Raw genomic sequence first — 27,805 nt, forward strand, 5'->3', positions numbered from 1 at the left:
ATCTAGTAATGCTTAGAAAGTATAGGACTTATTCCACCTAGGCATAACTTTAATATCCCATTGGGAATTTCTGATTTGCAACAAAGTACACCAACAATCATCTTAACCACTAACCTTACCAGAAAATAATTCCCATTATCCACCTCTCTCTCCTAACAAATTACATTAAATGACAATGGCACTTTCCCCAGTGAATGGCAGTCTAAGGAGAAACAAGCCCTGGTAAGGCGAAGGGAATGAATGATTACCTTGTAGAGTCTGTCCTTCTTGCAGAGCTCCACACTCTGTTTCCAGCGGTTGTTACCCTTGAAGAGGTACGCAGCGATTCTCCTGAACTCCATCAGCTCGTGTTTCTCCAGGCGCTGGGCCAGCGAGATGTTGTCGAAGTTGTCATAGGCATCTATAGACGTCCTCAGAGCCTGAGACCACGGAGGGAAGAAAGGATGAGGAAGGAGTTACTTTGTTGTTCAGTGAAGCAATAAACACTGGTTTCACGTAAAGGTAATAGAAATGTTACTGTATATAGAGACAGATCGCCAGACCCAGATTAAAGGGATACTTACTTTGGCAATAATAAGTATCCTTTTATCTACTTCCTCAGAGTCAGATCAACTCATGGATACCATTTGTATGTGCCTGCATCCATTATGAAGGAAGTTAATATTACCTTGTGAAACTACCTCTTAACGCAATGACTGGGAGTCTATGGCATCTACTAGCATGCTAGCAGTTATCCTAGACTTAAATTCGTTGTGCTAACACTACTTAGAAACTTCAACCTGCACGCAGCGACAAAAGGGTATCCACAAGTTAATCTGACTGGGGAAATAGAAAAGGCCTCATTGATAAAATCCTTAAGTATCTCTTTAAGCCTTAAATGTGTCCGTCTTCCTTGCTTGACTATGTAACCAACAAAAAAATTGACCACAAACCTGATAGTCCTCCTCTGTGATGAAGAGGTTGCTAAGTGCTTCATTGACAGACTTGTTGTTGTGGTTCTGTACTGAGCGCAGGTAGGGCTTGACCAGGGGCAGCTGTTTCACCTGGACCACACACACACCATTGATTACTAGAACTGCATTCACTTTAAGCAGAGTGCACTGTACTATACATATTGTTTCAGTCTTAGAGTAACTACTATAAAAGGTATCAATGCTTCAGTTTCCTGTGTTGGCAGATAGGGGGGGACAGAGAGCTCATCTCACCTTGCTGAAGAAGTTGACCGCACGGGAGTGGTCCAGTCTGGGGGACAGCACTATGAGCAGGTCATTCAGTAACAACGGCTTGAACTCCAAATAGAACTGAGTTGCTTTGTAATACAGCTCCACGTTGGCCACCTACACAGTCACAGGAAAGAGAGATTGTCATGTATGAAAGTATTGTGAAGAGAAGACAATATGCATGCATATGTACAATTTTAACATTTTAAATTGTAAGTGTATTGAGAGGTTTCAATTTACTTTAAAAAGAAACACTGAACAATATCACATTAAGTCAAGCTTTGTCATAGTTCCTACGCAGCAATGACTGGTACCTTGGTGATAATGTCTTTGAACTGGCCCTCCTTCCAGGCGTCTGTGGGGTGGTTCATCATGGTGATGATGGCATTGTCAAACTCCTCGTACTTATCGTACAGGAACACCAGCTCCGCCCACAGGTGGGCCTGCTCCGCCGCCCGCAGAACCTTTGGAATGTTGACTCTGGACCAGAAGAGCTCCAGGTGCTCCCTCATCTTCTGGGGTTTGAATTTGGAGTAGAGGATGGCCAGCTCAGTGAACATACCCATGTGAGCCCGTTCCAGCCCCAGGGCTGCCTCCAGCATGGTGATCAGCTCCTCAAAGTAAGCACGGTCCTGAACATGGGGGGGGGTATTGGTTAAAGGTGGTTGTGTGTTTGTAGAAACAAAAGCATTAAGAGGTTCTAAAGCACCAAATGTGATTGTCGAGTGTGTGGAGAGAGGTGGACGAAATTAAGATTTTTCAAGTTGACTACACTGAAAACACAAATTTAATACAAACAACCTTGACATCGTCTAGCAGCAAGGTGGATAAGGTGCATCGAGACCGAGTGGGTCGTGTGTGTGCGTGCATCAGTCTTACCTGGTAGTAGTTGATGAGTTCCTCCAGTTCATCAGCATGCACCACGATGTGGAGGCCACACATCTGGGCCAGCCGGAATTCCTTCCCATCCACGCAAGCGAAGCACACCTCCTTCCAGGTCCTAGTGCTGTTGGCCTTGCGTGCCCCATCTACCGCCGCCTGGTACTCCCCGAGGTGAACCAGGGTGGACGCCAGGCGGCCGAAGTTGGACACGTTGTTGTACAGTAACTTGGCCGCATCGTACATTTTCTCGTCATAACAGCGGTCGCCGACCTTAGGTGAGGAGAATCGTATGACTGTCAATCAACATCTTACATAAGGAGTTGTTCGGGAAAACAAACTAGGAGCGAAAAATCACATCACCGTTTATATTTCCCATTGAATACAACAACCTGTTGTATGCAGTCAGACCTACAGTAACAGTACCTGTTGTATGCAGTCAGGCCTACAGTATGTAGTCAGGCCTACAGTAACACTACCTGTTGTATGCAGTCAGGCCTACAGTAACAGTACCTGTTGTATGCAGTCAGGCCTACAGTAACAGTACCTGTTGTATGCAGTCAGGCCTACAGTAACAGTACCTGTTGTATGCAGTCAGGCCTACAGTAACAGTACCTGTTGTATGCAGTCAGGCCTACAGTAACAGTACCTGTTGTATGCAGTCAGGCCTATAGTAACAGTACCTGTTGTATGCAGTCAGGCCTATAGTAACATTACCTGTTGTATTCAGTCAGGCCTATAGTAACAGTACCTGTTGTATGCAGTCAGGCCTATAGTAACAGTACCTGTTGTATGCAGTCAGACCTAAAGTAACACTACCTGTTGTATGCAGTCAGGCCTACAGTAATACTACCTGTTGTATGCAGTCAGGCCTATAGTAACAGTACCTGTTGTATGCAGTCAGACCTAAAGTAACACTACCTGTTGTATGCAGTCAGACCTACAGTAACACTACCTGTTGTATGCAGTCAGGCCTACAGTAACACTACCTGTTGTATGCAGTCAGACCTACAGTAACACTACCTGTTGTATGCAGTCAGGCCTACAGTAACACTACCTGTTGTATTCAGTCAGGCCTACAGTAACACTACCTGTTGTATGCAGTCAGGCCTACGGTAACACTACCTGTTGTATGCAGTCAGGCCTACAGTAACACTACCTGTTGTATTCAGTCAGGCCTACAGTAACACTACCTGTTGTATGCAGTCAGGCCTACAGTAACAGTACCTGTTGTATGCAGTCAGGCCTACAGTAACACTACCTGTTGTATGCAGTCAGGCCTACAGTAACACTACCTGTTATGCAACAGCGTATTAAAAACCTGGATCGCTGACGCTAGGTCTTTGCCAATAAGAGTTTTTGAAGCCACCAGGCCACCATAATCCTACTCCTCCTTTCAGGGCTTTGATTAATGGAAGCTATTCAGGGGAAAAATTATATCCCCACATTAAAATAGCCAACATGTCAACAATGTCACAATGTGCGGCATATGGATGCAGCCAGCACCAATTCAAGGCATGTTGGAAAACATTTGATATGGAAGCACCAAAATTAACTTTTTCTATCTGACAGACCGCTCCTGACAGCTTGTGGTACTGTGTAACCATAGCAATGCATGTAAGCAAATGTCTTGAACTGCTGTTCTTATGGATTTTCTAATAGTCCTTTCAACTGTTGAACAAATATTGTGCATTGACAATGAATGTAGTTAAAGCTAGCAGCCAGCCTAGTACCTACATGACATATTGTGTACAAAAAAAGGCCACCGGGGAACCCATGTTTTTTATAGTGTGAGTGAATCTAGTCTTAGGCTTTTGTACTAAGAGTCATTTAGTGATCTTGACTATTGCCATTTCTATGCATTGGCTTCATGCGGGAGTAACTTTACACCTGATTGATCTTAAATTGGTCAGCAATATTGAAAACATTATGGGATAATGGATTATCTTCTCCAGCTTTACATTATACAATCGACATTGTGTTGCTTTGTAGTGTAGAGAGTTGAGCTACATGTTTACATTTCAACGGCTACAGGTTTTGGTCGATTAATATGTATTTTTTTCATACCACAGTGTTGTATGAAATGAACTGAAGCCCATCATTTTTCAAAAATTGAAAATTAAAAACATTGGAATATTTTAGTTCTTATGTCGCAATGCCCACTAAAACTACTTTTTTTTGTCCTTGAAACATTACTGAAATACTGTAAAGTGGGAGTGTCATAATGAAGTGACTTCAGAACAGCGCCCGCTATCAGTCATCTAGTGGCCATACTCAGTGGCCAGTTAATTAGGTACGGTACATGTTGTATTGATTTGTCGACAGTACCTGTTGGATGTGGGCGTTGTTGGGTCCGTTGATGAACTCTTCCAGCTCAGCCAGGCGGTTGGTCTTGGCCAGGGCAAAGATAAGCTCTGTCTCCACATAGGACTCCCGGGCCTTCTTACGGGCCATCTGAAGGAACTTCACTAGGTCCTCCCAGTTACCTAACACACACACACACCAGAACAACCATTAGTCAGCTAAGAGAGGCTGGGAGGTTACAGTACCTTGGATCCTGAGGTCAGTCAGTGAGCCAATGATGATTACAGAAATCCCACCCTGCCCCCAGCTATGGTCTGCCCCACCATCCTTACCACTCTGGTCGGCGGCCTGTACCACCTCCATGTAGGCAGAGGGGTCGTCAGCCTTGATGTAGGAGTCAATGGCCTCCTTGACCAGGCCCTTCTGCAGCTGAGCCTTGGCCAGCTGGCTCCACACGGCCGGCTCGTTGCAACGCTCGGCGAACTCATAGGCCCGGTCCAGGTTCCCAATGTGCTCAATCAGAACCTGGGGAGGAGAGACAACAGGGGAGTCAACATCACAGGGAGTCAGACAGTGTGTGTCAATCATGTTGACTAGCTTCCTCTTCTCAACACCTTTCCTTTATTAGACTTATTTTTACCATCTTCATTTTTAAGTGTATTTTTTTGTTGGTGGGGGGAGTTTAAAGGTACATTATCTATTTACATTTTTAAGTTTAGAAAACATGTACCCATAGGCTGCCACGAAAAACAAGAAAAAAACTGAAATACATAGAGTTTAAGTAATAATACATTCAGTATAAACAGGAAAAGTTAAAGCCCAACCTCCCCATCCCCTACCTTTCACCTGTCCGATATCCCCTCCCCTATCTTTCACCTGTCCAATACTTTCAGATCAGTGATACTGAACGTAAGGAGAGGGGAAATGGAAGCTCAAGCGACAAGACTACTGACATTGAGACAGCCATAAGAGAGATAGAAAGGTGTGATATGACTACTCCATGGAGTTTGTGGGGGTTAGGGTTCATCTCTCACCTGCACAGCGGATGTGTTGACGTCAAACTTCTTGAAGATAGCGAATGCCTCCTCGAAGAGCTCGTTGCTGATGGCGATGTTGGCGATGTCTGGGGCGTCATAATTATCCAGGCGGTTGATGTACTCCATCACACGGGTACGGTCCGCCTTTATGGCCGTCAGGATCAGCAGGTTTTGCAGGTTTCTGGATCAACACACAAACTATCCTCAGCATCGACACACAAAAACACCATCCCATAATTCACCGTAGTGAGATTCAGCAGTTGTATGTGTAAAGTCATAAAGTTTACATGCACAGTAAAGTGTGTTGCGATTTTAAATGTACTTTAAATAAAGTTTGATTTGATTGATTTGGAAAACTATGACGAAGATGGAGCGAAGACCGAGAGAGAAGACACATAATGGACAGCCCAGCCTACAGTGAGCACAGGTATCAGAGCACTAAGAGCTCTGTTACCTGTGTTCACTGAAGACGGAGTTATCCAGTACGATCTTCTCCAGTAGCTCAATGAGTTCATTGGGCAAGTCTGCAGTCATGAAGGCCTTGACTGTGACTGACACCTCCTCTGGGTCCTGGGTCTCAGATAGGGCGGTCTGCACCACCTGACAGTGAGGGAAAAAGAGATTTAGACAGGGTCATGAGTAGATGCATGAACCTCAAACTCCTTTATTGTTTACAGTAGGGTTCAACCCAATTCCACTATCAATTGAAGAAGTGAACTGAAATTCAATGAATTAACTGAAAAATCCTCCTAGAAAACTTGGGTCAATTTACAATTCATAAATTGAACAGGAAATCAACCCCAACCCTGGTTCAGAGCTGGCACAGGGGTAACAGAAAGATGAGGTCCTACCTGGTCGATGAGCGGTCTTCTGAAGGGGTTGGTCTCCAGCAGCACGCTGGCCCACAGGTCCGGGTCCCTGCGACGTACCAGGTAGCGAGACAGACTCTTGAACAGGGAGTTCTCATTGCACACCTGAGAGGAAACAGAGAGAACACAGTTACTCCACCAGGCTCTCACCTCACATTCTGTAATAACCTAATATGTAGGGTATTCCCAGTATTGCTTTTTAAAATCATACATAACAATGTAGATCATTTATCACGCAATGCCTTTCTGTAAAAAATGTAATTATATATGAAACTATTTCCTATAAGAGGAGAGGAAGAACAGGCTACTGACATTGATGAGTTCCTGGTCACACTGTCCTCTCTCGTAGGCCACACAGGCCAGGTGGGGGTCCCTCTTCTCACAGTACTTGCCCACCACGCGGCTATCGTAGTAGGGGTTCTCACGCAGGAAGCGCTCAGGGTTGTTGTTACTGTCGATGTAGATCTTGGCCAGGGCATTGTGGGTAGCGGGCTCCTCACAGCCCTCATGGATACGGGCCTCCAGCCAGGGCAGGAGAAGCTTCAGCCTGAGGAAAATGAGGGGAGAGAGAAAGATGAGCCTGCTGACTACTACTGACAACACAGCTAGTATAGTAAAGACTAAGTTATAAAGACACTTTGGTTCTGATACTCTGGTGTTTGAAGAGGTTGGGAGCTTGGGGCTGACATAACTACATTTCACCCCTCTAAGTACTAGTTATTTTTTTGCCATCTGATAAGGGGTTGTTGTACCTGTTCCTCTTTTCCACCTCGGCCACCAGTTCGTCAGTGGAGAACTGTCCTCTGACCACCAGGATCAGACTCTTAATGACGTCCTCAGAACAGTCCACGTCCAGAAGCCCTCCAATCACCACCGGCAGACGGCTGGGGTTCACCTAACACACATACATGTCAATATCCTACGCACATATTCCTGGACACTGCATTTTGAGTGTGGGTGTGTTTTTCGAGTGCGCTAATAAATATAGTTTCTGTAGTTAGAAACTGAGAATCAAGTTTGAAAGTTGGTAGATTTTGGAAATGTAGACAAAGTATTGTCTAGTAGATGCTTGCTAGTGTGTGAGTTTGACTTACTTTCTGCACATAGATCTCAATGTATTTCTGCAGGTTGTTGCGGTACAGGTAGAGGACCAGGTCGTGGACAAAGTCGAAGCGGTCACACACGATGATGAGCGGGAGCTGGTCGGTAAGCTTGGCCTCCTGTCCAATCACAGAGCAGGGGTGGGTCAAGGTTAGTTTGACATCTCTATGAGACTGTACACCTGATCACAGCCAAACCTGACACTTTAACCACTGAGAATTCACAGGCTATATGTGATCGTAATGGCTAGTATTGAAGCTTTGAGTGTTTTTTGGTTTTTAGTTCCTGTATGTAGAGATGTTTTTAAGAAAGTAGCAAAGAATGTAGCAAGTGGTTCAATGTTAAAATCCGAGCTATACGTTTGACTAATCTTGTTGGGGTCTTACAACCACTAATGAATGTACTAATGATAAAATACATATTAGAATCACTTAAAATGAAATTGGGAAGTTATTTCCAGTTAAAACGATCCTGCTCGAGTGATTTGAAAATTAGACATCAAAAATGTAACTCGGACAAACGGGAGGCATCACACTTTGAGAGGTTAGAAGATGGTTAAGTACCTCAAACATTTTGTTTACTGCGTCTGAGTGGACAGATGAAAAGACAAGGGCAAAAAAGGAGAGAAACAGAAAGAAAACCCTATGGTAAGGCTCAATCACACATGTACAGACCTAGGACTCCATCTGCAGGTACTACTGAGGTACTGCAACACACCCAATATTCCACTCCAGAACAAACAACTGTTTTAGAAAATGTGCAATAAACATAAAAAGATGCATTTATATAAGGAATTGGCAACTCGTTCTCATTCTAAGAAATAGCCTAAGCATCTTCTTATCCAGGTTGGCCACTTAATTTCAATATCTAAACAAAGAGAACAGGCTTTGTTGTTCAAACAGTTGGAGAAGGACAGGAGGGTGTATTCATAACCATGCAACTGTTCTTTCTAACTTGTTAGCAAGCAAATAACTAAGCTGGTTACACATATATACATATACATATATATACAGTGCCTTGCGAAAGTATTCGGCCCCCTTGAACTTTGCAACCTTTTGCCACATTTCAGGCTTCAAACATAAAGATATAAAACTGTATTTTTTTGTGAAGAATCAACAACAAGTGGGACACAATCATGAAGTGGAACGACATTTATTGGATATTTAAAACTTTTTTAACAAATCAAAAACTGAAAAATTGGGAGTGCAAAATTAGATCTACAGCTGAGGTGGGAGACTGTCCATAGGACAACAATCAGTCGTATATTGCACAAATCTGGCCTTTATGGAAGAGTGGCAAGAAGAAAGCCATTTCTTAAAGATATCCATAAAAAGTGTTTAAAGTTTGCCACAAGCCACCTGGGAGACACACCAAACATGTGGAAGAAGGTACTCTGGTCAGATGAAACCAAAATTGAACTTTTTGGCAACAATGCAAAACGTTATGTTTGGCGTAAAAGCAACACAGCTGAACACACCATCCCCACTGTCAAACATGGTGGTGGCAGCATCATGGTTTGGGCCTGCTTTTCTTCAGCAGGGACAGGGAAGATGGTTAAAATTTATGGGAAGCTGGATGGAGCCAAATACAGGACCATTCTGGAAGAAAACCTGATGGAGTCTGCAAAAGACCTGAGACTGGGACAGAGATTTGTCTTCCAACAAGACAATGATCCAAAACATAAAGCAAAATCTACAATGGAATGGTTCAAAAATAAACATATCCAGGTGTTAGAATGGCCAAGTCAAAGTCCAGACCTGAATCCAATTGAGAATCTGTGGAAAGAACTGAAAACTGCTGTTCACAAATGCTCTTCATCCAACCTCACTGAGCTCAAGCTGTTTTGCAAGGAGGAATGGGAAAAAATTTCAGTCTCTCGATGTGCAAAACTGATAGACATACCCCAAGCGACTTACAGCTGTAATCGCAGCAAAAGGTGGCGCTACAAAGTATTAACTTAAGGGGGCTGAATAATTTTGCACGCCCAATTTTTCCGTTTTTGATTTGTTAAGAAAGTTTGAAATATCCAATAAATGTCGTTCCACTTCATGATTGTGTCCCACTTGTTGTTGATTCTTCACAAAAAAATACAGTTTTATATCTTTATGTTTGAAGCCTGAAATGTGGCAAAAGGTCGCAAAGTTCAAGGGGGCCGAATACTTTCGCAAGGCACTGTGTGTGTGTGTGTGTGTGTGTGTGTGTGTGTGTGTGTGTATGTGTGTATATATATATATATATATATATATATATATATATATATATATATATATATATATATATACTTGAATACCAGATTATTGAAGAAGAAAAAAAATCTGGTTAAAATATTTAGTTAAAATAATTGTATTATTAGTGGGTCTTATGGTTGTGGAAGGCTTATATTTAGCCTATGTATAATTTTGCATGCAGTTTATTGACTTAAATTGTGCAACAAAGTTTCTTTAGAGAATTTACATTTAAAAAAATCCAGATAAATTACATGGCCAAAAGTATGTGGGCACCCCTTCAAATTAGTGGATTTGGCTACTTCAGCCACACCCGTTGCTGACAGATGTATACAATTTAGCACACAGCCATGCAATTTCCATAGACATTGTTAGTAGAACGGGCCTTACTGAAGAGCTCAGTGTCATTTAACGTGGCACCTTCATAGGATGGCATTTTTCCAACAAGTCCGTTAGTCAAATTTCTGCACCGGTCAACTGTAAGTGCTGCTATTGTGCAATGGAAACGTGTAGGAGCAGCAACGGCTCTGCTGTAAAGTGGTAGGCCACACACGCTCACAGAACAGGACCGCTGAAGTGCGTAAAAATGGTCTGTCCTCGATTGCGACACTCACTCCCGACCTCCTAACTGCCTCTGGAAGCAACGTCAGCACAATAACTGTTTGCCGGGAGCTTCATTAAATGGGTTTCCATGGCCAAGCAACTGTACACAAGCCTAAGATCACCATGCACAATGGCAAGCATCGGCTGGAGTGGTGTAAAGCTCACTGCCGTTCAACTCTGGAGCAGTGGAAATGCTTTCTCTGGAGTGATGAATCACGCTTCACCATCTTGAAATCCGATGGATTATTCTGGGTTTGGTGGATGCTGGGAGAAAGCTACCTGCCCGCATACAGCGGCAACTGTAAAGTTTGGTGGAGGAGGAACAATAGTTTTTTATGGTTAGGGTTAGGCCCCTTAGTTCCAGTGAAGGGAAATCTTAACTCATACATTGACATTCTAGACAAACAATTCTGTGCTTCCAACTTTGTAACAACATTTTGGGGAAGGCCCTTTCCTGTTTCAGCATGACAATGCTCCCATGCACAAAGCGATGTCCATACAGTAATGGTTTGTTGAGATCGTGTGGAAGAACAAATGGTCTGTAGAGCCCTGACCTCACCCCATCGAACACCTTTGGGATGAATAGGAACGCCGACTGTGAGCCAGGCCTAATAGCCCAACATCAGTGCCCGACCTCACTAATGCTCTTATAGTAAGGTGGCTGAATGGAAGCAAGTCCCCGCAGCAATGTTACAACATCTAGTGGAAAGCCTTCCCAGAAGAGTGGAGGTTGTTATAGCAGCAAAGGGGGGACCAACTCCATATTAATGCCCATGATTTGGAATGAGATGTTCAACAAGCAGCCGTCCACATACTTTTGGCCATGTAGTATATATATATATATCGTGACTCTCCCATATATGTTTTTTTATATATATATTTTTAAAGAGATTTGATTTTTAGGCCATATTGCCCAGACCTAGTACAGCAGCTGGTTGTGTCATAATCATAATACATATCCCAGGTTTAATCCTGTATCTCCAGAAGTCCAGATAAAATAGTAAGGGAGTCCTGCACTTGGGGATAGATGTATCTGGTACATATCCTCGCATTCCATAGACAACAGAAAAGCACAAGAGATAATAACCGGCATCACTTCTTACCAATGAAAGAAAATTGAAAGTGTTTCACTAATGCTAGTGTTCGCAGGCTGATATACATATAAATAGGATTGACAGAAGTTTTGTAAATTTCATTTCAATATAATTTCTAAATTTAAAACCATGTCATCATTGAATTTCAGCGACAGAGCGGTCCAGGGGATCAACCGACTGAACACACGAGAACAGACGAGAATGAAAGAATAAAGTTAAACTAAAGAAAGACAAAGGAGAGAAAAGCAAAAACGAAAAAGGAGAGTAGAGTACATCTTCTGTCAGTTACATTTCACCTCCCTCTAGATACCTTCTCCCCCCAGACTCCATATTCTACCTTGAGGAAGTTCTTGACTCGTTCTGGGTCGTAGCAGTTGCTCTCTCTGCAGATCCTCTCCACCTCTTTGATCTGTCCCGTCTTGCAGGCAGCCTGGATGTACTTGAAGTGGACCTCTGCATCCTGGCTGAAGTTAACGATGGAACCCAGGAAGTAGAACAGACCTGGGACACCATGGAGACAATGTCAGTCAGGAGGAAATACAGTACCAGAGACCATGTCAGTCACGTCAGGACATCTTTTAATGTCACATGCACTTCTTGCAAACTCAAAAACCAACAACAATGTAATACTAGAAAGAAAACATGAGAAATATGAAGAACACAATAAGCGTGTTCAATAGTATACATTTTGCTGGGAAAATAGAACAGCGATTACGAGAGGGCTGCAACTGCCCCCCCAAGGGACCGGAGCAGACGACTACTGTCACCATCTCATCGCCCCTTGTTTGATTAAATGTACATCACATTTCAGGCTATAATACCAAACAGTCAGAATTAGCTGATAAAGATAGTTTAAATGGACTCTCTTCCCTTTGTGATTTTGACAAATCATTTTTCCTAACACTTTCCACCATGTTTGTTTTGGACAATTGAAAACAGTGGCTCTCACTTAGTTTATTAAGCTGTAGCTCCATTATGACTGGCCACCTCGTCTCTAGTCCAGCCCAGTCCCAGTGTCCACCCCTCCAGGCCATTCTATTGTTTGTTTGTTTTGGACAATTGAAAACAGTGGCTCTCACTTAGTTTATTAAGCTGTAGCTCCATTATGACTGGCCACCTCGTCTCTAGTCCACCCCAGTCCCAGTGTCCACCCCTCCAGGCCATTCTATTGAGTCGATCAACAATCCTGCTGCCTCTGGCCTACTTGGGCATATAGCTGGAAGAGTGATCCAACAGGGTTCTAGACTAACTTGTTCCACTGCAGTCACTGGTGCTACCAACGTTTCCCAGTTGCTGGCACCAGCACGACTTGGTCGCACCAATTTTTGATCTGACCTGTCTCTCATAATGTGCCTGTATTCCATACAGAACCAGGCTAATAATGACAAACCACCTTTTAAATTAGCATTCCCTTGCAGGGCTTGACATTCAGGTACATTTGCCAGTCTACAGTTGTTGGGCCCTTTAAACAGTTGTTGGGCCCTTTTGGTAAATTACATTTTTCCAGGGTTAGTTTTTCCCTGTTTCCGAGTTCAGGTTCTCACTCAAAATCCCTCTATTTATATAAACACATTTTTTGACGTTCTAAATCTACAATGCTTAAACCACATCAGGAGACCAACTGAGGTCTTGGAATAATAATTACTTAAAAAAATGTGAAGGGTGTAGTTCCCCTTTAATTCAATTGCACACCTAGCAAGAGACTGCTGTGTTTGGCTAGCTGTGTTTGTGTACTGTCAAATGTACAGTGTAGGCTACATGTGATGGCAGTGTATGCAAAACAAATGCCCAGCGATTGTTACAAATCATCATGATATCATTGTGTCAGGTAGGCCTACTTTGCAGTCAACATTTAATTAGGAAGGTTTTTTGGGAAACCTTCAAAAACGTTCATTCAAACAGCGCATGATGACTGACTTGTGCATTGCCAAGATTCAACAAAGACTTTTTTAAATAAAAGCAAATTGTGAACCAAAAAACGAACGTGACCAGCTACATATTTGCGCTGGCACCCTAGAGACCAATAACAAAAAAATGGTGTCGCACTGCTAAGTCAAAGGGTTGCAAATGCAAGTGTTATGGTCACAGTCTCGAACCCTGTCCAGGGAAGGGAAGTGTAAAATAGTGTGCGTGGCTGTATGTCTCACCCTCAAAGCTCTTGAAGGACTCGAAGAGCTCGGTGAGGGAGTTGGTGGAGAGCTGCTCGTGGTACTTGGAGGCCACCTGGACACAAATCTGCAGGTTCTGACGGATGTTGGCAGACAACATGGCCCTCAGGCACTCTAGAGAGTCCTCCACTGAGAGGGAGCCAAAGAAATTCACCAGCCACTAAGGGGAGGGAGAGAGGGAAGAGGGAAGACAAAGGGAGGAGATGCAAAGAAGGGGGGGGGGGCATGAGAGAAGAGAGTAGGGTCAGAGTTAGATAGTGTCATGAGGAAGTACACGACAGTCACATTCATCTAGCTGTGTTAATTGAAACTAAATGTGACAGTTATTTTTTTTTATGCTAGCTGTCATACCTCTGGGTTGAGCAAGTGTGTGTGCACCACGGCCCGCTTGATGTCGTATAGGTCGGTGTAGTGCTCCAGAGCCCTCTGCAGCAGGCCAGCCTTCTCACACAGTTGGGCTATGTGGGCACGGTCGTAGTTGGTGAACATCTGGTTGCCCAGGATAGCATCAGCAACCTACAGAGAAGGATATGCATGGAGCAGTTTTGGAAGTGTGAATGTCAATAATGGTCTGTTCGTTTTAAGGGCCACCGGATATTTGACTATCATATTCTCATCTAAATGTAAGGGGGTAGGGTGTGTACCTGTGGGGCGTGCATGAGGTTCATCTCCAGTAGGCGTGTCTGCAGCGGCCCCTCAGATGGCCTGTTGTTCTTCAGGGCGTCCAATAGGAATGAGGTACACTGCTGGATCAGGTTATACTCCATGAACACATCCACGATCTGAACAGACAGGGGACACGAGAGTAACAACATAACTGTCAACAGAAGACACAGAAATACACTACTTACTATTATGAGTATTTGAAACTCTTGATTTAGCTTTGAGATTGCACTTTTGGGAGTATTTAATTGGTTCCATTGTACCAGTCAAACTAAATCAAGTGCATCCTAATTTTGACCAATGTATTTGACCCAGATCTGATCAGCACATTGACAGTTCAGAGTAGACAGTCCTGCCAAGCCCAGACAGGAGGAATATAATAGTGGAGAGTGAATGACGTGGATGAGAGAGATGGCATGCTCTAGTCAAGGTTCTGTTCCTCTCTCAAATCACTTCTCGACCTCTCCCTCTTTCCTAACATGCTGACTAGATCAGGAGCGGGTGTGAGCCATAGCACGCATTTAGATTTTGTCCACCCACACCAGACGCGATCAGGACACACAGGTTTAAATATCAAAACCAACTCTGAACCAACTATATTCATTTGGGGACAGGTCGAGAAAGCATTTATGGCAATTTAGCTAGCTAGCTTGCTGTTGCTAGCTAATTTGTCCTGGAATATAAACATTGAGTTGTTATTTTACCTGAAATGCACAATGTCCTCTACTCTGACAATTAATATACAGAAAAAAGGGTAAACCGAGTTTGTTTCTAGTAATCTCTCCTCCTTCTGACTTTATATGGCGGCTGGCAACCAACTTTAAGGTGCATTACCACTACCAACTGGACTGGAGTGTGGACCTCAATTCATCTTTCAATTACCCACGTGGGTAAATGCTCCTAAAAACCAATGAGATGGGAAAGGAAGGACTTGCAGCGCATCAAGCGACACAAATGGAACCAAGTTCTATTTTAGCGCCTGGCTACGCAGACACTCGTCGACGCGCACGAGCAGTGTAGATGCAAAACAAATGTACACAATCATTGTAATGCTCTCACACGTAACGCAAGCGGTGTTATCAGCAGGTTAGCCTTCCCTCATCTCTCCCTTCAGTCTTCCTCCCTCTCATCTTCCCCCTATATCTCATCACTCTCAAACTCTCTCCCTCCCTCTCCATCACACTCATCCTACCTCTTCCCCACCCCCACCACCAACCTGTGTGATGTCAGCAAGAGGCTCTTCGTCCTGGACCAGCATCTGTGAGAACTGCAGGCCCTGTTCTGGACTGATCCTCATCACATTCCTCAGCAGGAAGATCCAGTCTGGAGTGTAGCCCACCTACCGACACAGGAAGAGCAAGACAGTAGTTACATTTACCAATGCACCATCCTACTCAACGTACATATTTAGAGTATGTATTTATTTCTTTATTTCTAAACCCTCTTTCATTGTCACATGACGTACCTTTCATTCATACATCAAGTATCTAGCTAATGCCCTCCTTCCAACCCCCATTTGGACCCAATGAAGCCGACCCCATTCTGAAGCCCCTCTCGGAATGCTAATATACAGCTCATCCACTTCCTCAACTGTGTCATAAGGAAACCAAGGAAAGGAAACAAGAACATCAACAGAGCTCCATCTCAGAGTGAAAACGTACCTTCTTGGCGTACAGGACTATCTTGGGGAACTGTCCGGTCTCAGCAAAGCACTGGATGACCTTGTTGGGTACGTTGGCCCTCAGGTAGACGGAGAGAGCCAGGGTGGGGTCCACTGACTTCACCAGGTCCCCCAGCTCCTCAGAACATTCCAGCTGAGAAGAAACAAACTGTTAGTTTCACCACAAGTACCCTACAGGCGAGAGAACATACTTTATCATGTTTGGAATATAAATGTTGTGAATGATTTTTAACACATTAAACATTCACAATTAGTGTGAAGCAGAAAACTATGGGGGGGGGACACATCGAGACCGACTAAGGAGCCACCCATATTCCCACCCATATTCCTCTCTGGAGGGGGAAAAATATATATATTTTAACCTCTTCAAATGCTCAGCATAGCAAACTGATTGCCTCATGTCAAAGAAAGGACAAACAACCCAGATGACTGGGGAGATATGAACAAACACACACAGTTCAGGAAAGGCTTCTTCCTACAGGAAGTCAGATAACCATCTCTCCCCCCTTTCTCGGAGACACAGACACACCTTGTCCTCTTTGAGCCACTTCTCCAGCAGCTGCTTGCGTCCCTGCTGTAGGACTGGCCTGCACAGCTCCAGGGACTCAAACTTGTTGAGCTGGCCCTGGTCCAGCAGGATGCCAAAGTACTGCAGCAGGGGAGAGGTCTGGCCCGGCTGGGCTGGCACACTCTGGAACTTACGGATGGTATCTGGAGTACGCAGGATACCCTGGAGGAGAGAGGAGACGGAACAACAAGACATGGGTGGAGCGGGTCTGCTGCAGTTTATATACACACACAGAGCGATACTGCTGATGCATGGCTGTGAGAGGGTTTTGCTAGCAACATATTGTACATAGCAACACATACATGCTGGAGACAAACTATTCATCGTTTGTATTTGCATATCCAAAGTCTCTCGTGATCAAGTGAACTTCTAAATCACTTTGATAGTGTATTGATGTAACAGGATATGGACATCAGTAAGTTACCTTCCATTAAATCACAGAGATGTGATCAGACATCCCCTGTAGCAAGACCCTGTACTGTTTCTATACAAGTTACCTTTGGTGCGTTGGCAGCCACCTTGGCAGCCTCAGAGTAGTTTCCCCCAGCAAACAGGTTGTTGAACTTGCGTGCGAACAGCTCCTCGGCCCCAGCTAGATTGTTACGGACAGCCATGCGTAAGGCCAGGTCTGGGTTCTGGAGCACATTGGTAATGTAGGGGATGATATTCTCCTCCTCCACACACACCGACAGGACCTGGAGAGGACATCGGTGAGAGATGAGTTTAAACATAAACATAGGACCCAATAGTTGATTCTTGTCCCCATTGGGTCATCGTTTCAGACTGGGTTCGATGACAAGAAACGATAACCTTGTTGAATTGGCCATGTCCCAAGAAAACCCAAAAGGCTTATTTTTATTTTGTTGGGGGGGGGGGGGGGGGGGTCATGGGGCAGCAAAACAAAACAAAAAAAAAAAAACACCTTTGAGAGTTGGTGCTTTAACCCTTCCCACTAGTAGGACTGTTTGCATTGTTGTTTGCTGTTTTCTTCTGTCTTTCTCTTGTTTCCTCTTTAGTAGTTGTTGAAAGGCTTCACTGCAAGTATATTGTATGTTTTGGATTTTCAATAAAATAACATTTTTAAAAACCTTCCCATGAGTGGCAATTGGCCTGTATGGATAGGGCTAAATTGAAATATGGAAAGCATACACATGGTAGCAATAAATAAAAAAGGGAACAGTTTTGAGATTATGGGAAATTTATAAAGGGGATGACAAATGTTCACCAGACACAAGACTGAATCCAAACATTACACTTGATTTGTGCATTTTACATTTAATGTACTTCTACGCATTTTTGATAACGAAACCTGAAAATACTATACTAATATTCTAGGAAAATGTGGGATAAGTGCAACATAAGACAAACAAATATGGGTTAGAGTGAGAGGACTAACTGGTGTCTCCAAGTGTCCACACACCTCTGCAAAGTGTGCACAGTTCCTAAGTAATAATGTGTTTTTCTGAGCTCTCCTAGCTGTGCCATTGAGGAACAAGAGCAAGCACACCTGTAGTTGTTTGGAACACAGCCCTGCATGCCCCCTTTACACAATTACTGTTGTTGTTGTTACGCAATCCAACGATCCATTATAAATCGTAATCTGGATCAGGTGGGCATCATTTGAAAGCTTGTTCTAGTACCACCATGACTAGCTAAATTATAAAATACCATCTTACAGTGTTAGGCTTTCACAAGGCAGATCGTCATTTAGAAGCGTATAGAATCAAGTCATTAATGCAAATTTTCTTCACAATACAACAAACAGGCTCATTCTGTTCAGGACAACCCAGGGTATAACTACAAGTCATCTTGTAACTAAGTCAAACACTGATCATAAACGTTGACACTGTATATGACATGAGTTTTATGATATGGAAATGGGAAGTGCAGATTTGGACTCACAGGTGTTTGGCTTGCTTGTATGACAACAAAGTGGTATTTATTATAATCATCAATGTATCATCTTTCAAAATACATAGTCCTCTTAACTTAATGCATTTCCCTCACTAAGACAACAAAAAATGTTGAGCGAGGGACTCAAGTTCAGAACGGCTGTCAGTCAAAACCCATACAGAGATGTGAAGCGGAGACCCTGAGCTCTGACATCATGTATAGCGTGTTGTTGTACAGCCCTTGTGTTACAATTTAGGCGCTTATCAGTGCCCAAATCGGCCATTTTCGACCTGCCTACCGGTATGCGTGTAAGGGGCTACATGTACATGGGGCTTATTGTATATGGGGCTGACAGAAAATGATATTTCAGTTTAAACTAAATCAATAACAAAACATTGCTCTATTGATCCTTTTCTCTTCATCTCAATAGTGCTAATTGACCTACTTGTTGACAGGGGGGTATATCTACTATCCAGCTACAATGGCGTCTGTTCTTGTACATGGTTCCCATTGAAGGACATGTAGAGACGCCAGCATATGCTCCAGGTCAGGTTCCTAACAGACAGGTCAGTAGATGGTAGGCCAGAGCCAGAGATCTGTAACAGTGTGTAAGGCAATCCCATCCACAGCGTCACAAGTAAACAAAGGACACAGCCATGTGTGGAAAGGATGAAGAGTGAGAGGTGTTCGCTTTCTGCTGGAGAGACGGCACTAGCTAACCATTGGTTTGTTCGCTCTATGTACTTTTCCTCCAACCCAGTTAAGTACCAGCTAGCCAGATTATTTACGTTTTTTTATTTTTATTTTCTTTTTAAACTCTGGAGGACGAGCAATCAATCAGGTAGGAGAGGAAAGTCAGCGAGGTCAAACGGGGAAAGTGGGGGCCGGACTTGGGGTCAATGAAGGCCTATGTTTAATTATCAGTGGTGTAAAGTACTCAAGTAAAAATACTTTAAAGTATTACTTAAGTAGTTTTTTGGGGTATCTGGATTTGACAACTTTTACTTCACCACATCCCTAAATAAAATAAATGTCCTTTACCATTTTCGCTGACAACTAAAAGTACTTGTTACATTTTGAATGCTTAGCAGGAAAGGAAAATGGTCTAATTCACGCACTTATCAAGAAAACTTCCCTGGTCATCTCTACTGCCTCTGATCTGGAGGATTCACAAATGCTTGTATGTACATAAAGTCACTGTGCACCTGGCTATCATTTTTATTTTGCTCAATATGGAATTTGATACTTACTTTAAATACTTAACTATATTTAAAACCAAATACTTTTAGAATTTTACTGGATGACTTTCACAGTCATTTTCTATTAAGCGATCTTGACTTTTACCCAAGTATGGGTACTTTTTCCAACACTTGATTATCTCTATGTACACTCAGCAGGTAATGGGCTACATTTGGTTATTATGGAATATATAAAAAACAAAAAGCTGTGTAATATTATCTATCAAACAGGAATCTATTATCTAATCTATTTAAAATTGCCCTTACTACCACATATCAATAACAAAATCCATGTGTGTATAGTGTGTTATCGTGTGTATGTTTGTGTTGCTTCACAGTCCCTGCTGTTCCATAAGGTGCATTTGTATCGTTTATTATTATTTATTTTTTTAATCAAAATGTTACTGCTGGCATGAGTTACTTGATGTGGAATAGAGTTCCATGTAGTCAAGGCTCTATGTAGTACTGTGCGCCTCCCATAGTCTGTTCTGGACTGGGAGACTGAAGAGACCTCAAGTGGCATGTCTTGTGGGATATGAATGAGTTCGGTGCATTTAGCTTGACAACACTTCTTACAAAAACAAGTAGTGATGAAGTCAATCTCTCCTCCACTTTCAGCCAGGAGAGATTGACATGCATATTATACATGTTATCCCTCTGAGTAAATCCAAGGGCCAGCCGCGCTGTCCCTCTCTGTGACACCTGACCACGACTGAACAGTAGTCCAGGTGCGACAAAATTAGGGCCGGTAGGACCTGCCTTGTTGATAAAGTGCTGTTCTGCATTAACAGCATTATAGACAAACTCCTTCCCATCCTAGCTACTGTTGTGTCAATCTGTTTTGACCATGACAGTTTATAATCCAGAGTTAATCCAAGCAGTTTAGTCTCCTCTATTTGCTCAATTACCACATTCATTACAATATTTAGTTAAGGTTGAGTGAATGATTTGTCCCAAATACAATGTTTTCAGTTTGAAATATTTAGGACAAACTTATTCCTTGCCACCCATTCTGAAACTATCTGCAGCTCCTTGTTAAGTGTTGCTGTCATTTCAGTCGCTGTAGTGGATGACATGTATAGTGTCGAGTCATCCGCATACATACACACTGGCCTTACTCAAAGCCAATGGCATGTCATTAGTAAAGATTGAAAAAAAGGTGCCTTGAGCAATTCCTGTTTCTACCTGAATTATGTTGGAGAGGTTTCCATTAAGGAACACCCTCTGTTCTGTTTGACAGGTAACGCTTTATCCACAATATAGCAGGGGGTTTAAAGTCATAACGCATATGTTTTTCCAGCAAGGCTGCTTGATAATGTTAATAGCCGCACTGAAGTCTAACAAAACAGCCCCCTCAATCTTTTTATCATCAATTTCTCTCAGCCAATCAGTAATTTGTGTAAGTGCTGTGCTTGTCGAATGTCCTTCCCTATATGCGTACTGAAAGTATGTTGTCAATTTGTTTACTGTAAAATAGCACTGTATCTGGACAAACAATTTTCCCAGAAGTTTACTAAGGGTTGGTAACAGGCTGATTGGTCAGTTATTTGAACCAGTAAAGGGTGCTTAAATATTCTTGGGTAGTGGAAGGACTTTAGCTTCCCTCCAGGCCTGAGGGCACACACTTTCTATTAGGCTTAAATTGAAGATGTGGCAAATAGGAGTAGCAATATCGTTCGCTATTATCCTCAGTAATTTCCCATCCAAGTGTCAGACCCCGTGGTTTGTCATTGTTGATAAACTATTTTTTCACCTCTTCCACACTTACTTTACTGAATTCAAAATTACATAATTTGGTCAGATATATTTGGATGTGTAGTGTCAGCATTTGTTGCTGGAATGTCATGCCTAAGTATGCTAATCTTGCCAATGAAATGGCCTCTGCTCCATATGTAGTGGCCTATACTCTCAACAACAGGCAGCAGATTCAGGGCCAGTCAAAAGCCAAATGCATAGAGTGGACCATAGACTCAGCTCGTTAAACCACATACTGTATTACACATGCAAATTCAACCACACACGCTTTTACTTCTAGGAGCTTTGAGATAGATGGCTGTGACGAAAACAGAATTGAAATGCACCGAGGGCAATAAGGCGTATTAGGTTAAACTAACTGTTCTGGGAGCACTGAGCCAGGCAGTGGGTTGGGGCTGGTACATGGTAATGATGGTAAATGCATCATTAGTGTGACAGTAACATGCATCTCTGGTGGTAGGTTCTATGTGGGGGACTGGAGAGGGGGAGCCCAACGATAACAAGCGCAGCAGGTCACTGCCCCACAGCTGTTAACAGGCATGATTACACCTCCTTCTCCCCTTCACTCAGAGAGGAGCGGTCAGAAAGACAATTCCCCTAATAATATCATTGGGCTAATAAAGGCGGGTGGGATGGAGGGAAAGAGTGAAATTAGAGCTTCTTTGTGGAGATGTGCCCTCTCTCCACCTGTGTGTGTGTGTGTGTGTGTGTGTGTGTGTGTGTGTGTGTGTGTGTGTGTGTGTGTGTGTGTGTGTGTTGAATGGCGGGAACCCGGTTATAGAGATTTACCGCCCCAAATCACACACCTTTTCCCAGGGTATATAACTGAGAAACCAGTCAATTATAATATATTATTAATGAAATGGAACTTTAAATTATAGTCAATGTCTAAATCAGGCTTCTCTACGGCCTCTGCATAATTAAACATCAACGCTCTGGGTGGGGACAGACAGCCCATCTCACTATGGAGCGCAGTTCAACGCATGTAGACCTATCAACTCATAATGGTAACTTTTTTTTCTTGTGACAGGCATTGTGACTGCAGCATTTGCTGCAGCATAGTCTATGCTACAGTAATAAAGACCAAATGCGCCTCTAATTCACTACTCTTCTCACCATCAACTCAATTCAAATTGCATCTAAAATAGATCATTCTGTTCAAGAATGAGATATGTCCTAGCCTACCCCTTTCAGGTAATAAATTCAATGTAGTATTAGCCTTACATTTAGCTAATTAATAATAGGTTATGCATAATAAGCTTCCATTTTACAGCCTTGTCACTTATGCAATACGTACGCATGGCACGCACCTGTGCTCCGCTGGCCTCTCTTCAAGTCCCATGTAGGAAAAGCTAGACTAGAATAGCTTGCTGGGTAGTTTTATTTTTAGCATTTCTTATACCAATAAATTATTAAAAGCAGAATTGCTGAACGTTAAATACAGCAGCCAATAGAACTCACGGATAGTTTGAAAGAGCGAACGCGCGATGGCAGTAGGCTAAAGCAGTTATTTATTCAGACCCATAACCATTTAATCTTCATTAAGAGAAGTGAAGGCCTTCTGTATCTAATTCTTGTCCTATATTATTCAACCATGTCATTAGAACGATGAAGATATGGACAATGAAACATTTAATTTAACTGTTGAAAGCGAGGAAGGAATGAAGCTACAATAGAAAGAAGGTAGGCTATAACATTAGGGGAAATATTATGAAAGATATGTCGTCAGCCAACCAATTATACAAATAGGCCCCATTATATTATGAAATCTAATCTAATTCACTAGCCTAGTGCTTTGCACTAGAATCGCATGTTCTCCCTCTGCTTTAGCATGGCGCCGGAAGAAATGGCAGCAGTTCTACGGGCGCCCAACCAATTGTGCTATTATGTGGGGTTTTTTCATGTTATTTGTAACTTATTTTGTACATAATGTTTCTGCAACCGTATCTTACGGCAAAAAAAAGAGATTCTGGATATCAGGACAGCGATCACTCACCTCGGATTAGACCAAGATTTATTCTTCAACAAACAAGACGCACATTCTTTAAACACCCCACAGGGCCAACATCCCCGTTATTTGCAAGAGGAAACGACGCAGGTACAGAGGACAAAGAGCCGGATGCATGGTCAGGACCCGGAAAAGGCGAGTGGCCGTTACCGTCCATACTACTCGCCAACGTGCAATCATTGGACAATGAACTAGACGAGGTACGATCACTAATATCCTACCAACGGGACATCAAAAACTGTAATATCCTATGTTTCACGGAATCGTGGCTGAATGATGACATGGCTATTTAGCTAGCGGGTTATACGCTGCACCGGCAAGATAGAACAGCGCACTCCGGTAAGACGGGGGGGGGCTGTGCATATTTGTAAACAACAGCTGGTTCACAAAATCGAAGGAAGTCTCTAGATTTTGCTCGCCTGAAGTAGAGTGTATTGTGATAAATTGCAGGCCACACTACTTGCCTAGAGAGTTTTCAACTATACTTTTCGTGGCTGTTTATTTACCACCCCAGAAAGCTGCCGGCACTAAGACCGCACTCAGTCAGCTGTATAAGGAAATAAGCAAACAGGAAACCACTCACCCAGATGCGGCGCTCCTAGTGGCTGGAAACAATAAGGCAGGGAAACTTAAATGAGTTCTACCAAATTTCCATAAACATGTTAAATGTGCAACGAGGGGGGAAAAAAATTCTAGATCACCTGTACTCTAGACCGAGACGCGCGCAAAGCTCTCCCTCGCCCTCCATTTGGTAAATTCGACCACAACTCTATCCTCCTGATTCCTGGTTACAAGCAAAAATTAAAGCAGGAAGCACCAGTGACTCGGTCTAAAAATAGGGGGTCAGATGAAGCAGATACTAAACTACAGGACTGTTGTGCTAGCACAGACTGGAACATGTTCCGGGATTCTTCCGATGACATCGAGGAGTACACCACATCAGTCACTGGCTTTATCAATAAGTGCATCGAGGACACTTACACGTGCAGTCCCCACAGTGACTGCACGTGCATACCCCAACCAGAAGCCATGGATTACAGGAAACATCTGCACTGAGCTAAAGGGTAGAGCTGCCGCTTTTAAGGTGCGGGACTCTAACCCGGAAGCTTACAAGAAATCCTGCTATGCCCTGCGACAAACCATCAAACAGGCAAAGCATCAATACAGGACTAAGATTGAATCATACTACACCGGCTCCAATGCTCATCTTATGTGGCAGGGCTTGCAAACTATTACAGACTACAAAGGGAAGCACAGCCGCGAGCTGCCCAGTGACACGAGCCTACCAGACGAGCTAAATCACTTCTATGCTCGCTTCGAGGCAAGCAACACTGAGGCATGCATGAGAGCATCAGCTGTTCCGGAAGACTGTGATCACGCTCTCCGTAGCCGACGTGAGTAAGACCTTTAAACAGGTCAACATACACAAGGCTGCGGGGCCAGACGGATTACCAGGACGTGTGCTCCGGGCATGTGCTGACCAACTGGCAGGTTTCTTCACTGACATTTTCAACATGTCTCTGATTGAGTCTGTAATAGCAACATGCTTCAAGCAAACCACCATAGTCCCTGTGCCCAAGATCACAAAGGCAACCTGCCTAAATGACTACAGACCTGTAGCACTCACGTCCGTAGCCATGAAGTGCTTTGAAAGGCTGGTAATGGCTCACATCAACACCATTATCCCAGAAACCCTAGACCCACTCGAATTTGCTTACCGCCCAAACAGATCCACAGATGATGCAATCTCTATTGCACTCCACACTGCCCTTTCACACCTGGACAAAAGCAGAACACCTAAGTGAGAATGCTATTCATTGACTACAGCTCAGTGTTCAATACCATAGTACCCTCAAAGCTCATAACTAAGCTAAGGATCCTTGGACTAAACACCTCCCTCTGCAACTGGATCCTGGACATCCTGACGGGCCGCCCCCAGGTGGTGATGGTAGGGATCAACACATCTGCCACACTGATCCTCAACACTGGAGCTCCCCCGGGGTGCGTGCTCAGTACCCTCCTGTACTCCCTGTTCACCAATGACTGCATGGCCAGGCACGACTCCAACACCATCATTAAGTTTGCAGATGACACAACAGCGGTAGGCCTGATCACCGACAATGACGAGACAGCCTATAGGGAGGAGGTCAGAGACCTGGCCAGGTGGTGCCAGAATAACAACCTATCCCTCAACGTAACCAAGATTAAGGAGATGATTGTCGACGACAGGAAAAGGAGGACCGAGCACGCCCCCATTCTCATCGACGGGGCTGTAGTGGAGCAGGTTGAGAGCGTCAGGTTCCTTGGTGTCCACATCAACAAACTAGAATGGTCCAAATGCACCAAGACAGTTGTGAAGAGGGCACTCAGGAAATTAAAAAGATTTGGCATGGGTCCTGAGATCCTCAAAAGGTTCTACAGCTGCAACATCGAGAGCATCCTGACCGGTTGCATCACTGCCTGGTACGGCAATTGCTCGGCCAGTACATCACTGGGGCAAAGCTGCCTGCCATCCAGGACCTCTACACCAGGCGGTGTCAGAGGAAGGCCCTAAAAATTGTCAAAGACCCCAGCCACCCCAGTCATAGACTGTTCTCTCTACTACCGCATGGCAAGCGGTACCGTGCCAAGTCTAGGACAAAATGGCTTCTCAAAAGTTTTTACCCCCAAGCCATAAGACTCCTGAACAGGTAATCAAATGGCTATCCGGACTATTTGCATTGTGTGTGTCCCCCCCCCCCCCCAACCCCTCTTCTTACAGTGCTGCTACTCTCTGTTTATCATATATGCATAGTCACTTTAACCATATCTACATGAACATACTACCTCAAATCAGCCTGACTAACCGGTGTCTGTATGTAGCCTAGCTACCTTTATAGCCTGTCTTCTTACTGTTGTTTTATTTCTTTACCTACCTATTGTTCACCTAATACATTTTTTGCACTATTGGTTAAAGCCTGTAAGTAAGCATTTCACTAAGGTCTACAGTTGTATTCGGCGCACGTGACAAATAAACTTTGATTTGATGTGCGTAATTCCAATCAATACAACACAATACAGTAACACAGTTCACACTCAAAAAGACTAGTCTACAGGAGCTAGTTTCATTTATTTACCCAAGAGAGCATATAGCTAGCTACATCCATGGGCTTTTGTGTTTTTCTGTCATGAGTAATGTACAGTAGCCTACATCATATTTATTGGAAACCACACAATGCTTTGGGCTTTTTTGGGCTTGGGCTCATTAAATGTATTTAATGTCTGACTTATCTGGCTCAGGCTTGAATTATGGATCAAAGCTCTAATCAAATCCAAACAAAGGCCTATTTATATGCCAGATAATGCTTTTGAACAACACTTCAGGAGTTGGCAGGAAATACCAGGTTACCCGGAAAAGCAATTTATTCTCGGGATGGAACATTTGTAAAATACCGGGAAAATATTAAACCCTAGTGTGTGTGTGTGGAGGGTTATGTATAGATGTCAGTAGTGGCTAGAGGCAGAGATGAGCAGTGAGTCAAACCTTAGTGGCTACAGAGAGCAGTGACATTATCAACTGGTTCTGGCAGTTAATCACATTACCCTCTCTTTTTCTCTCCCCCTTTTCTCCCCCTAATTACTGCAGGCCAGCTCTGTGCTGTAGCTATTTTTGCAGGGATTCCTCCATCTCAAGGCCAGTCAGTGCCTGTAACTGTGTTCCTGTGCCTGGTTGCAGACACAGCAACTTGGACCCTGGTTCTTCCCCCTGACACACACAAGGGGGAAGAGCATAGGCGAGCCCAACCCCACAGCTCTTCCCGACACACACACAGGGGGAAGAGGAGAGGCGAGCCCAACCCCACAGCTCTCTGTGTGGGACTCCGTGATGGAGAAGACAACCACTGTAGGACCTGCTAAGCCAGCAGGCATCCCTACTACCAAGGCATTCCTACTACCAAGGCATTATGCTTTTAAGCTATTTCAATTAATTCCAACTCATGAGCAATCAAACCACACATGACAACTGTGCCCTCGCATTCCAACTCCAGCAAGCTAGGCTCCATCTTCAGCCACGAAAGGGAAGCAAATTAATATACCCATCAAACATTCCACTGACAGGAGTACAGGATGAGGCCTAAATATTTCCACTGCCATTCATTTACCTTGGACCTAGTCAAGTGGAGGATGTCCCCCAGCCAACCAGACAGACAGTGGCCTACTATTATACCTGTCTACTACAGAGTTTCTCCTATAATCTTTTTCAGCAGCAGTGGCAGAGATAGCGGGGGCGGGGCATACATCTACATCACAACAACAATAAATAAATAAATATATATATATTTTTTTTTGCAGTGGCGTTGATTTAAATGCATATAGGGGAAAAACTTTACTGGATCCCCAGCCTGAGTGTCTCTATGCCATTATCATACAAACTACCGCCAGCGTCTCTGCTCACTGCTCTATAATAGGAGCCCCAGCCAGCGTCTCTGCTCTATAATAGGAGCCCCAGCCAGCGTCTC

General features: G+C 43.6%; 1 protein-coding gene across 1 annotated transcript in view; it reads right to left on the reverse strand.

Annotated features, from left to right (window-relative positions):
- cltca (clathrin, heavy chain a (Hc)) overlaps window positions 1-27,805 on the reverse strand; it is a 65,320-nt gene that overhangs the window by 11,838 nt on the left and 25,677 nt on the right. The window contains exons 7-27 of the mRNA XM_036937422.2: window positions 16,910-17,107; window positions 16,374-16,574; window positions 15,825-15,977; window positions 15,380-15,502; window positions 14,145-14,282; window positions 13,852-14,016; window positions 13,480-13,660; window positions 11,670-11,833; window positions 7,404-7,529; window positions 7,062-7,204; window positions 6,622-6,856; window positions 6,292-6,414; window positions 5,895-6,040; window positions 5,438-5,621; window positions 4,736-4,928; window positions 4,428-4,585; window positions 2,100-2,372; window positions 1,535-1,852; window positions 1,206-1,337; window positions 933-1,043; window positions 249-419 (exon numbers count right to left, since the gene is read on the reverse strand). Coding sequence (XP_036793317.1) covers window positions 249-419; window positions 933-1,043; window positions 1,206-1,337; window positions 1,535-1,852; window positions 2,100-2,372; window positions 4,428-4,585; window positions 4,736-4,928; window positions 5,438-5,621; window positions 5,895-6,040; window positions 6,292-6,414; window positions 6,622-6,856; window positions 7,062-7,204; window positions 7,404-7,529; window positions 11,670-11,833; window positions 13,480-13,660; window positions 13,852-14,016; window positions 14,145-14,282; window positions 15,380-15,502; window positions 15,825-15,977; window positions 16,374-16,574; window positions 16,910-17,107 — 3,636 coding nt within the window. The remainder of the gene's footprint in view (window positions 1-248; window positions 420-932; window positions 1,044-1,205; window positions 1,338-1,534; window positions 1,853-2,099; window positions 2,373-4,427; window positions 4,586-4,735; window positions 4,929-5,437; window positions 5,622-5,894; window positions 6,041-6,291; window positions 6,415-6,621; window positions 6,857-7,061; window positions 7,205-7,403; window positions 7,530-11,669; window positions 11,834-13,479; window positions 13,661-13,851; window positions 14,017-14,144; window positions 14,283-15,379; window positions 15,503-15,824; window positions 15,978-16,373; window positions 16,575-16,909; window positions 17,108-27,805) is intronic.

Source organism: Oncorhynchus mykiss, chromosome 12 (genome assembly GCF_057628025.1).
Source record: "Oncorhynchus mykiss isolate SJ-2025 chromosome 12, ASM5762802v1, whole genome shotgun sequence".
Classification (NCBI taxonomy): Eukaryota; Metazoa; Chordata; class Actinopteri; order Salmoniformes; family Salmonidae; genus Oncorhynchus; species Oncorhynchus mykiss.